Source organism: Capsicum annuum, chromosome 6, assembly GCF_002878395.1.
Source record: "Capsicum annuum cultivar UCD-10X-F1 chromosome 6, UCD10Xv1.1, whole genome shotgun sequence".
In the NCBI taxonomy this organism is placed as follows: Eukaryota; Viridiplantae; Streptophyta; class Magnoliopsida; order Solanales; family Solanaceae; genus Capsicum; species Capsicum annuum.
In genome coordinates, this window is record NC_061116.1 from 163208198 (window position 1) to 163221565 (window position 13368).

The following is a 13368-nucleotide window of genomic DNA, read 5'->3' on the forward strand; positions in this document are numbered from 1 at the left end:
TATAGGGGCCAACATATCGGGGACTAAGCTTCCCCTTTTTGTCAAATCTCTTCACCCCCTTCATGGGTGAAACTTTCAAATACACTAAGTCATTAACTCCAAACTCAAAATCTATTCTCCTCACATCTGTATAAGATTTATGATGACTCTGAGCTATTTTCAACCTTTCTTGAATCAACTAGATTTTCTCCATAGATTCTAACACTACATCTGTCCCTATCAAAGCGGCCTCACCCACTTTGAACCAACCGATTGGTGACCTACATCTCTTCCCATAAAGAGCCTCAAATGGGGCCATCTGGATTCTAGAATGGTATCTGTTATTATAGGCAAACTCGATCAACGGCAAGTGATAATACCAAATACCCTTGAAGTCAAGAACACATGCCCTCAATATATCCTCTAGGGTCTGAATGGTCCTCTCTTCCTGACCATCTGTCTAAGGGTGAAAAGCTGAACTGAGATGAACTTGGGTACCAAGACCCTTCTAAAAGGCTTTCCAAAAGTAAGAGTTAAACTGAGTACCCCTATCTAAAATGATGGACAAAGTAACTTCGTGAAATTGGACCTACTCTAATATACAACTTAGCATAATCTTCGGCTGAGTAGGATATATGAACTGGCAGGAAATGGGCTAATTTGGTCAACCTGTCTACAATAACCTAAATCGAATCATGCTAACGACGCGAACGGGGTAACCTTATTACAAAATCCATGTTCACCTCCTCCCACTTTTAAGTGGGGATACTAAACTCCTGTAATGTGCCACCAGTTTTTTAGTGCTCTACCTTAACCTGTTGATAAATAGAACACTTAGCCACAAACTCTGCAATATCTTTCTTCATACCACTCCATCAATAGACTTACCGCAAATCTTGGTACATCTTAGTAATGCCTGAGTGAATGGTGTAATGCGCACCATGCACTTCATCCATAATCCACTTTCTCAAACCATCAACGCACGACACACGTAATCTACTTTGGTATCTTAACACGCCATCTCCCTTAGGAGAAAACCTCTATCTTCTGATCTCCGATCGACTCCTTCAAATTAACTAGGTTGGGATCCTTATCTTGTTTCTCCTTCACCTCTGAAACTAAAGAAGATTCTACACTACTCTGGACCCAAATATTTTCCTCAACCAAATCAACTAACCGCACACCTAGTCTAGCTAACTGATGAACTTCTCAAACCAACTCTTTATTATCACCTTCTACATCAGAAACACTACCCATCGACAGTCTACTAAGGGTGTCTGCCATAATATTATCCTTTCTCGGATGATACAAAACACTCATATCATAATCTTTCAATAATTCCAACCATCTTTTCTGATGGAGATTTAACTCTCTCTGTGTAAGCACATATTACAAACTTTTGTGGTTCGTAAACACATCAACATATACCCTATAAAGATAATGCCTCCAGATTTTCAAAGCAAACACAACAACATCTAATTTAAGGTTATGGGTAGGATAGTTCTTTTCATGAGGCTTAAGTTGTCTAGAGGCATAGGCTATGACTCTACCTCTCTGTATTAAAAGACAATCCAGACCAACGCTAGAAGTATCACAAAATACAACGAATCCATTTGTACCATCAGGTAATGCTAAGATTGGGGCCGAAGTGAGTCGAGCCTTCAACTCTTGAAAACTCTTATCATAAGAATCTGACCACTAAAACTTAACTTTTTTCTGAGTCAATCTGTACATAGGGGATGCAATGGGCGAACAACCCTCAAAAAATCATTTGTAATAGCCAGATAAACCTAAGAAACTCCTGATATCTAATGGAGAAATAAGTCTAGGATAGTTTCTTACTTCTTTGGTCTTTTGGGGATAAATCTAATGTCATCACCGAGGAAAGCTACTAACCTTAGCCAAAATTCACACTTGCTGACTGGTGGTCTCTAAGAGTTTGTAACATAATTCTAAGATGGTCTGCGTGGTCATTCTCACTAAGAAAATAAACAAAAATATCATCGATAAAGACTATGACAAACGTGTCTAGGTACTATTTGAACACTTGGTTCATCAAGTCCATGAAAACTGCTGGAGCATTTATTAGCCCGAAGGACATGACTAGGAATTCAAAATGACCATAACGGGTTCTGAAACTTGTCTTGGGAATATCACACTCCCTTACTCTAAGCTGGTGATAGTCGGATCTAAGGTCTATCTTAGAGACATAAATTGCACCTTGGAGTTGATCAAATAAGTCATCAATTCTGGGAAGAGGGTATCTATTTTTAACTGTTACTTTATTCAGCTGATAATAGTCAATGCACATTTACAAAGAACCATCTTTGTTTCACACGAATAGGACGAGAGCACCCCATGGAGAAACTCTGGGCCTTATGAAACCTTTATCTAAAAGATCTTTGAGTTTCTCCTTTAACTCTTTAATCTTGGCTGAAGCCATACGATATGGAGGAATGGAGATGGGTTGAGTATCAGGAAGAAGATCAATACCAAATTCTATATAACCCTGGTAAATCTTTAGAAAAAACTTCTTAAAACTCATTGACTACATGGACCGACTGAACTGTTGAAGCCTCAGACTTAGTGTATTTGACTTGAACTAAATGGTAAATGCACCCTTTTGATATCAATTTTCTGGCCTTAATATAGGATATGAAATGACTTTTGAGAGATACAGAATTACCTTGCCACTCAAAGACTAGATCATCAAGAAACTGAAACTTCACCACTCGGGTGCGACAATCTATAGATGCATAATAGGAATGAAGCCAGTCCATGCCCAAAATAAGGTCAAAATCTACCATATCTAACTCTATTAAGTCTGCTAATATGATCTTATGAAGGACAGTGATGGGACACTTTCTGTAGATCTATTTGGCAACAACTAACTTACCCATGGGGGTCTTAGAAAGCTTTTTATGATCTACTCTAAAATTTACCACAACCAACGGAGTCACATAAGAGAGATTTGACCCTGGGTCTAGAAACATATAAATATCAAGATGAAAAATACGAAGCATACCAGTAACAATATTTGCTGAACTCTCCTGCTCTTGGCAGAATGATAAAGCATAGAATCAATTCTGGCACTGACTGTCACCGGTACTAGATGATGCACCCTGAGGAGGGGCTGGGCGACCTAGAGGATTTGGTACGCTAGAAGCCTGAGTTTGGGGATGAACATCCCTGCTTCCTTGTATAGTATACGGGCACTCTTTGATTTAGTGACCCAACTTAACACACTCAAAACAAAATTTTTGTCCCAACAAACATTCACCAAGATAATTCTTACCACATCTAGCACATGCAGGATAACTGGGCCTTCCACCCACACTATTCTGAAGCCTAGACATAGTAGTCCTACCCCACTATTCCTGCTTGGCTCTGGGTACATGAGCATAGACTGATGATAGCGCCTGCATCGACGGGCAACCCTAAAACTGTAAATAATTTCCCTTGTAAATTCTGGTTGGTCATACTCAAACTGCCCAGTTCTAGCCTTCTTATTTCCTCTATCTTTCCCTTTTAACTTTTCTGCCTCAATCTGTTGAGCATGAATCATCAATATAGAAGGATCCATATCCCCAATAAGCATAGCAGTCCTGCACTCCTTGACTACCAAACCAGACACTCCGATAACAAACTTACTTATACTTGATCTTAGGTCAGTTATCAAATCAAGAGCATACTTAGACAACTGATTGAACTTAAGGCAGTACTCTTTCACTGTCATCGAGCCCTGCCTCAGGTTCATGAACTCCTTAATCTGCTTTTCGTAACTTACGTGTAAAGAACCTATCTAGAAACACATCCTGAAAAACCTGCCAATATATGGAAGTTGCATTTTCACCTCTATCCTTCTTCCACATAACCACCCAATCATAAGCAATATCCTTCAGCCGGTAAGAAGATAATTCTACACTCTCCGCTTCAGTAATATGCATAACTTGAGTGATCTTTTTCACCTCCTCAAGGTACAACTGTGGGTCCTTACCTACCTTCAACCAAAAGAATTCAGGAGAATTCATCCTCATAAAGTAACAAAGTCTGGCTACATCTAAATCACCCTTTTGCTGATGTGGGACTATAGTCTGATAGTTGCCCTGAACATTGACAGTCATAACTTGGGTCAATGCCTGAAAGGCAACCCAAAATTCAGCATGAGACACATTCTTATTCAAAGGATCAACAGGCTAGGGTAGCTGGTTATCATTTCTGCGGGCACTAGCTCTGCGAAGTGTCATATTCTGTCACATAAGAGCACGAGTTAAAAGAAGATAGAGACAGATGTAAGAACGATGTATCATGAAAGAAAATGATAATTTCCTAAATCATCCCGTAGCCTCTTTAAAACGGAGGAAGTACATTGAATCAACAAACATAACCTAATATTCTTGGTAAACACAATTATCACTTAATCATTTTATGTTTTAATTAGATTGGTTAATTTAATATAGACATGGATGAAAGTACATATTTACCTAATCTAATTTGCATATGCCAATCGAAAGAGTGGTGGGCACCACACATGCACAAAATATGCGCGCATGGAACAGTAGTACTATAATTGCCCCTTCTTATATTGTGTATATATTTGCTCAAATATATAAAAGAAATGACCCAACAGTTATTTTTAGTTGTAATCTTATGTCAAATACATTACTATGTTATGCCCTACGTATTTTTATATACATAGATAGATGTAGGAAAATTTGCGCATGCAATAAGCCGTTACATTCGACGAAGGCTAAAGTAATTTTTGCAACTCTATCCAAAGTCCAAACTTATCATGTTATTGTCTCCTCATCCATATAAGTCTATGACCTCAAATACTGATTATGCTCAAACAAATATTGCACTTTCTAGTATTATTGTTCCCTATATATGGCCATTGGTGGGGTTATGTGGTCTGTAGTGTCGCCGACATGCATACACTAGTCGAGATGATATCTCCCTACGTGGCACCATCCACACTGCTTGTCAAGATTTTATTCTTTTCACTATTAAAACATTGGAATTAGCTATGAATTGTATTTATAATGCTAAAAGAGGTTATTTATAGTCTGTAGCAAAATAAGATTAATAACAAATTTTGCTCCTTAGCTATAAAATTTAGTTGTCTGTTAATTTCTATTTTTTAAAGCGAGTTTTATTCATTAGCTATAAAATTTGGTTGTTGCTCATTTCCGTATTTTTAAAAGTAGTGTTACGCTCATCTCTCGGGTAAAACTTACACGCATCCGGTGTATACATCAAGTCAATACATGCATGTCATGTGTTTGAATTTAAAGTTCACGTTACTTAATCATGATTAATCAATATGTATCATTAATTTAATGTATACCGGGTGCGTATATTGAAGATGATGAATGTCTGTACGTAATCCTAGCTTCATTATTAGAAGCACGCTTAGGCATGGGAAGGTAGCCCCATGCATTTTATATTTGTATTACGTGATCGATACGTACCTCTTCTCTTTTTTTTCAAACTAAAAATAAAATAGAAACACAGACTGGATGAATTCTTCTTCTTCTTCTTCTTTTTTTTTTGAAAACTTTACTCAAATCAAAATAAAAAGATATGATATAAAGCCATTATCTCAAGTAAACAATCAAGAAGATAAAGGTTCAAAATTCTCTCTAAACGTGACGAGGGTATTTGCATTGTCATAATGTATCAACACACGCCATTTGCCACTTTCCACACCTCACAATATATGCTTCTATATGAAATTTTTTCATCTTTCTTCCCCAACTTTACCCTTTCTACACATGTAAGTTAATTGTCACGTCCAGTCCCATGCATCAATAATACTCTCCCTGTAAAAAAAAATTGGTATAATAGCAAAGGCGAATTCAGGATTTAAAGTCTATGGGTGTATCGGTGTTATCGATGGCGCGCATAAGCCTCGAAGCAAGACTCAAAATGTGTTAAGCACACGTCTCACTTAATGTGCAACTTAGGTTCTAATTTCTAATACATACTTGCCCTTGTCAGTCAATGAGGCTTTCTTAAGAGATGACTATTTCACTTTATCAAAAAAAAATAAAAAATTCATATGTTTGTCATTCATGCTTATATTATTAGTCTTGAATTAGACATATATTTATATATTTTTTCTCTTTATACTTTTTTTTGGTTAAATCTCACGTTTTATTTGTACTTTGTGCTTAAACACAATAGACCGTGAAGCTTTTTTATGCTTGTTGCTTTTGATAATACTGTGGAGCACAATATTATCTTAAGACATTAGAAAAACTTTCAGTATCGATTAAGAAATATTATCATAGTCAATTGGTCGTCAAAGACAAACAATACTAAAAAAATAAATATATAGAACAAGTATGAGTTCTAAGCTAATAACTTTAGCTTCTTATAATATGAAGTTTATTTTGGTCGATCGCATCAAGGTGCACTAGCATTCAACTTAATATAGTAGTAAACCTTTAATCTGAAGATTGAAAATAAAAGATAAAATGTTGCGCGACCCAGGGATCGATCCATGGTCGCGCGGCAAGGTGCACTAACTTTCATTTGGGGTGCACTATTAACTATATTTCAATTTCTAAAGGTTACGCCTCTGTGTAATATATAGAGCTTTCGTTATGACAGATTCAGAAAAGAATCGAAACATATGCAAATTGAGAATTTTAAAATTCAACTGAACTCTAAATAATTAACATTAAATAAAAAAAGTGGTCCTTTACTTCCACCATATACTTTTTCAAACCTTTTCCCACTTACACCATCTTTAACCTATACCAATTCAGAATTTAAACTCAATGTATTCATCAATATTACAATTCACCTATTTCCCATCGACGTAAAAGTTTGAAACGCCACAATTCCAGCAGCTGGGAATTCATCAATCGTGCAACTCCGCCTTTTCATCCCTAATGGCTCGACGGCTTTAACAACTCTGTTCCATATCCCACTGCTGCTGCTCGTACACGTGATCGACACCGACATCGTCCCTGGTCGGAAAACCTGAACCACCTTCTGCAAAATCCGATCAATGTCATCATAAACTGATCCCATGCACTCATAACTAGCGTAACTAAAACCATCCTCAGGCGTTACATGAATCGTAGAGTAACGATCTCCATCAATCCCATTCATGGAGTATCCACAAGGATCAAATGCAAATTCACATATCATGGCATTAGGATTGATTTCTCCAATTCCAGTCACTTCCGTCATCTGTTTTCCAGTAGTATCCGAATTTTTAAAAAACTTTCGGGCTAGTACCTGATCAAGATCCGTCATACAAATTTCCAGAGTGTACAGATCATTAAGAATTGGAATAGGGTAAAACTTATCACAAGCAGAAAAAACATGCCATGAATGGGAAGTGAATTTTGAAGGCATAACAGATGCTTTTCTGTAACAAAGATGGTTAGGCAATTGGTCCTGCAAGTAAATAACCTCTTCTTTGTAACTTGTATGAGGATAAGGTTGAGCTTTCGGGAAAATATAATTTCCTCTTGTGTACCTACATTCTGTTATAATAAGTCCCATTTGACCTGCAAAGTGGATAAACGGACGAATAGATTTCAACAGCTGGGTGGTTCCACATGTTTTGATGATTATTTTGGTTGGGTATACAAAGAGACTTGATTCTGATAATACGTAAGAATCGAAAAATTGGTTGCCAACAGCTGCCACTAAGGTGCAATGCACAGCATGTAATACTTCCTCTAAGGAATTAAAATCTAGTTGTCGGAGACCTCCCGTTTCGATCACTGGATCGTCACCGGAGAAGTGTAGCTCAAGTCTCTTTTCAAATCCTTCAAATCCAGAAGCAGCCATTGATGAAATTAAAGTTTCAGATAAACCAAGAAAAATTAAGAAAACAGGGAATTAATAGTGAATATTTATGTGGAAATGCTTACTATACTTCTTTTTTTTTTGGAGTGGGAAGTGTAGGTGACAAAAACTAGAACAGGGAAGTGAGTATATATAGGGTGAAGAAAATGAGGTTGGAGATAGTGACGGGGGGCATGCGGATGAGGCAACCAGGAATAATCATATTTAAAGTTAATTAGAGGGGATTTGGTTACATCTAACATATGCAAGTAGTAATATATTTGGTTCGTTGACAAATAGAGAGACCAACGTACACTCGTAAATCACGTGGTGTCTTAAAAGAAGTGGGACACAATTATACACAAAGAGCTTCAATGCATGGCATAAGGGTGTTAAGTGGCCGGGTCGGGTCAATTCAAAATTGTCCGTTAAAATTATTTGGGTTGTGGGTTGGACCTGATTTGGGTTGGGGTTAAGTGGGTCGGGCCGGTTTTAACAATAAACTTTTAAAAAACAATCCTAACCCGATCCACTTAACCCAATTCGGTCAAACCCACCTAAACCCGATCAAATTCGATTAAAAATTCGGTCAAATCCAGTAAAATTTTTTTTTTTTTTTTCAATATACACTATATATACCCACCTATAAACATTTTAAATACGTTAAACAATATATATATATACACTATATATATATATATATAATATATATATATACTACATTAGAATTTAAAAAATATATACACAATTACACATATATACACATCATTCAATGTATATTGCTACTTTAAAGTTTAAATAAAATATACTACAATATATATACATTACAATATATATATATATATATATATATATAAAATAATTTATAAAACATATACACATGTATACGTTAAATATACACGTCTCTGTCGTCTGCGATCCTCTGGCGGCGATCGAAGATAATATTTCAGCTCTTTCCGATAAGTTGATGTGTAAACTCTGTCATCAACACTATTCCAATAAGGTAAATCATAAAAGGAATCAGGAAAACTACTATGTGCCAGCCTTTTAGAAGATGATGGCTCCTCGGAAGGATGAGGAGTGACAGTTGGAGTGATATTTGTAGGTACGGCTAAATCAAATAAATCAACATAGTGATTATATAATTTTTCTATGTATTCATTCGCATCACCCATAGTCGTCCACAAATTAGGTTGTACTTGTTCAGAATCATTGTTGGTATTTATTTCTAAGTTAGCATAAATAATAGTACTAAAGTGGCACATAGTAATATATTTCATGCACGGATTTAGCATAGCACCAACCAAGTAAATAGGGGGAATCGGAAAAAAATATTTTTTAAATTTAGTAAACATGGCTCCAACAGCTTCTTTATAACCTTCTTTATTTTTATATTTTTTGAGCAAACCAGAAATATCGGCTATATATGCCAAAATGTTACAAACAGTAGGATAATAAGCATCGAAAGATTCAACCGTAGCTACATAAAATTTTTCTAAAAACTTAACAAGATCATTAATTACAACCCAATCAGAATCATGTAACATGCAATCAACAGAATCAACAAATGAACCGTAATGTTAGTTAAAAGCTATTGTAATAGGAACTCTATATTTATAACAAGTTTTTAAAAAATCATACGTAGAATTCCATCTAATATCAATTTCCTCAAGCATCAATATCGGTGCAAGTCCATTTTCTTGACATTTAACTTTAAATTCTCTAATTCTTTTTTTTTTCGATTATTTCCTTGAATAAAACTAACAGCAAGACGGATTTTTTCAATATAAAGATCAAAAAACTCAAGACCATCTCTTATAATTAAATTATATATATGACATGCACACTTAATATGAAAAATTTCAGGCAACGGCGGAGATAGCTTAGATTTTAATTTTTGTATCGCAATCTTGTTGTTAGAAACATTATCAAAAGCAATACATAAGATTTTATTTTCGATACCATAAAATTCGGTAACTTTAACAATAGAATCAGCAATAAAATCTCCAGTATGTTTACGATCTTCATTATATAAAAAAGCAAGAATACGTTTTTGCAGCATAAAATTACTATCCATCCAGTGACAAGTAAAGGTTAAATAATCATTTTTATTTACAGCACGACCAAGATCAGAAGTTAAGGACAATCTACATTGAATATTTTTTAACAATGTTGATAAATAAAAATAATATTGTGAATGAAGTCTAAAAATATCAGATCGACAAGTACTTCTAGGAACACCATTAAATATAGGATTATAAATTGCTTGAATATAACAAATAAAGGCATCAGAAGAAAGAAAACAAAAAGGCAAACAACCTACAACTACCATTTTAGCTATTTCTTCCCATTCCCTCAATTTATTATACTTCTTCGTTACCTGACCGGTTGTTGGGTCCATTCTAGTTTGCGTTGGCCCACCAATATCCCCACCACCTCGTGCAATATTTAACTCTCTTTTGTGAGCATCACCTATATGTCTCATTAACATACCCGTACCTCCTTGCTTGCCTTAGCTTTTATGCTTATATATTTGTTGACAAATATTGCATTGCACCTCAGTATCTGATATACGTTCAAAAAATTGTCATGCAATACTAGTTGTTTTACGAGCTCTTGGGGTACGGGGAGGACGGGAAGGGAGATTAACCGATTCAGATTTAACGTTGACATTTTCTACTGCGGGTGTTTCACCAATATTTTCATCATCTTCGTCTAAATTAACCGCATCTACTTCATTTTCTTCTTCTATATCATAATTTTCCTGAGCTTCTACATAATCCATATCGTAAGCACCTACACCTAAAGGTACACCTACTTCTTCCTCAAACGGTTGACTAAGTGGTGTTGGAGGCACACGGGTATATCTACTACTTGAACTACCTCTACCGCTAGTAATTCGCTTTTTACTACTACTATCGCTTCCAGGACAAAATTTTTTAACACATTTAGTAGCGAAGTTTCTTAATTTATTCATAATATAAATTAAACTAAAAAAATTCAAAATACACAAATATAATAAAATTAACTATTCAACAATTAATACACTAAATAAAAATTAAACGTAAGAGATGAAATGAAAATACCAAATTTTGGAAGTATCCGAAGGTTGCGACTTTCGAAACTTCCACTCGTACTTTGTAATCGCAAAATTAAAAAATTAAAGTGAGCACTTTAGGAAATTAAATTTATAGAATATTTGAGAATTGAGAATTGAGAATTGAGATTTGAGAGAATTAAAAATTGTGTGAAAAATTATTTGAAGGTGTAGGGTATTTATAGAAAATTTTTTGAGATTAAAAAATATATATTTTTTTAATTAATGGGCCCAAACTAGCCGTTTGGACCCAAAAACGGCTATATAGCGGTTGGGCCACCGGCTAGTTTGACCCAAAATCCAAAATTAAAGAAAAAAATTAAAACCGAGCCGGGCCGGTTAACCGAGCGGGCCTCAGCCCGGTTGGGTCCGAGCCGGGTGAACCGAGCCCAAAACAAAAAAAAATGGCCTGATACCCGATACCCTAAAATCCTTGGGCTTATCAGACCGAGTCAAACCGAGCCGATTTCATTAAATGGGCCGGTTTCCGGCCCGTTTGACCGGCTTAGCATGACAACAATTATTGGATATATTAAGCTACGCCAAAGGCATGCATGCCTTATGTATTAGATGTTCTCAAATGGACACACCAATTAGCCAAAGCACTAGTAGAAAACAAGAAAGAAATCAACAAAGTTCTCATAAAGTGGTAAGTATTCATTCATTTTTAATCAAAGGTTTTGAATTTGAGTTCCCATGGTATAAAGTCGCTTTTGACTGAAGCGTTTTATCCCAACGTAGGATTCACCCGCATGAATTCAAATTTAATTGAATTCTAACGTGGTACTGAACATCGGGGGAAGAATCCCCCCAAAAAGAAACAAGTATAAAGCCAACTATATATGAACTAACTCGTAGATATCAATATCTTTCTTTTTGTAGTACTATCATTTAGTATAAGTATTTTTTGGGAAAAAAAGGACAGAACAAAATATTGTTCTTTACCGTTAGATTTTTATATAGCAATAGTATAACTTTTTTTTTTTACACAATTAGATCAATAGTTACAAATAATAATACTATAAAGGAGGTAATTTATGATTTGCACTCTTAATGCATACGTATTTTTTATGACTTACATCTTATTCTATATCTTTTAATAATTTGCATCCTAATCTATTTGCTTCATTATAAAACCATAAGAAGTCATTTTCTTTTAATAATTTACAAAGGGCATGGTGGCTGCAGGCAATACCCACATATTAGTGACCACATACAGCGCCACTCTGTGCTGCATGCGGACCAACAACCCCTCCCTTACAAGTCTCATCGATGAACACGTATTACCCACCACCCCCATACAAATTATACTCTTAATTACCATCTTTCAATTGCATCTCACCTTCTCTAGCTAAAGTATATGTTTAAAAAAAAAAAAAGAAAGCACTAGCGTTAAAATTCAACGTATACATATTAAGAGATGCACAATAATGACCCCTAATCTCCAGAAATTAGGAACTGTTTTTCTCCTTATTGTTTTATAGTAATATATTGAAACTCTATGTAGGTTCTTTTTTACACAGATGAGGGTAAAAACTTACACGCACCCGGTGTATATACCAAACTAATGATACATATTGATTAATCATGGTTAAGTAACATGAACTTTAAATTCAAACACATGACATGCATATATTGGCTTGGTGTATACACCGGGTGCGTGTAAGTTTTGCCCCTCTTCTTGTGTGGGTCAATTGCGTGCTATTAAATGATCATAAACAATTAAATACAAAGTATACTTATTCGTATCATGTTTCGCTAATTACTTGTAAATTAGAGTATTAACTGATAGAGAGAACGTGTATGTAGAGTCCAATTTCAATTTAAACAGAGAAGGTTGCATGTGTGGATGTGCGTATATATATTAGATACGTAGTGTTCGTGCCAGTACGGCCCAATGAGTAACTCGGTTGTCTATGCATTCTCAAGAATAGTTAGCAATATAGTCCAACAAATAATGGAGGGATAAAAATTTCAACATTGAGCAATGTGATAACTACTGGTTTAGCTTCTTGCTACTAATATCCTATGGGCTGTTCTTGTTTACTGAGCTGAATTTATCCTGGTTTTGAGTTTGAGAATAAGGTTTTCTATCAGCAGCCTGTAAAATGTATAGTCTATCGGTGAAGCCTTAGTCAGTTGAACTCTCAGGAATCTCCTAAATTCATATTGGGAAATATCAATCGCGAGCTCTAGCTGATCATCGTACATTCTCTTAAAGAAAGATCCATGTTGTCTTAGCGTAAGTTTCATGGGTGGTCATCCAACTTTGTATTCATGATTATCCAAAAGTCATTTATTTTTTATTTTGTTTCACAAAATTCATTCAAATTTATCTTTATCTTTCACAAAGTCATTGACAAAATTTGGTTTAAAAAATACATAAAATGTGAGATAATAAAAAAAAATCTCTTATGTTTGAGGTTAGATTCAAAATGGCCCCTCAAACATACATTTATTTGATCCACTATATTACAAAATGA

The 13368-nt window shown here is 35.3% G+C and overlaps 1 protein-coding gene across 1 annotated transcript; it reads right to left on the reverse strand.

Annotated features, from left to right (window-relative positions):
* Positions 1 to 6651: 6651 nt before the first annotated feature.
* LOC107874933 (S-adenosylmethionine decarboxylase proenzyme 4) lies at positions 6652 to 8042 on the reverse strand. Its single transcript, XM_016721629.2, has one exon. It carries the CDS (start codon positions 7789 to 7791, stop codon positions 6787 to 6789), a length of 1005 nt encoding a protein of 334 aa, XP_016577115.2. The 5' UTR covers positions 7792 to 8042; the 3' UTR covers positions 6652 to 6786.
* Positions 8043 to 13368: the final 5326 nt, after the last annotated feature.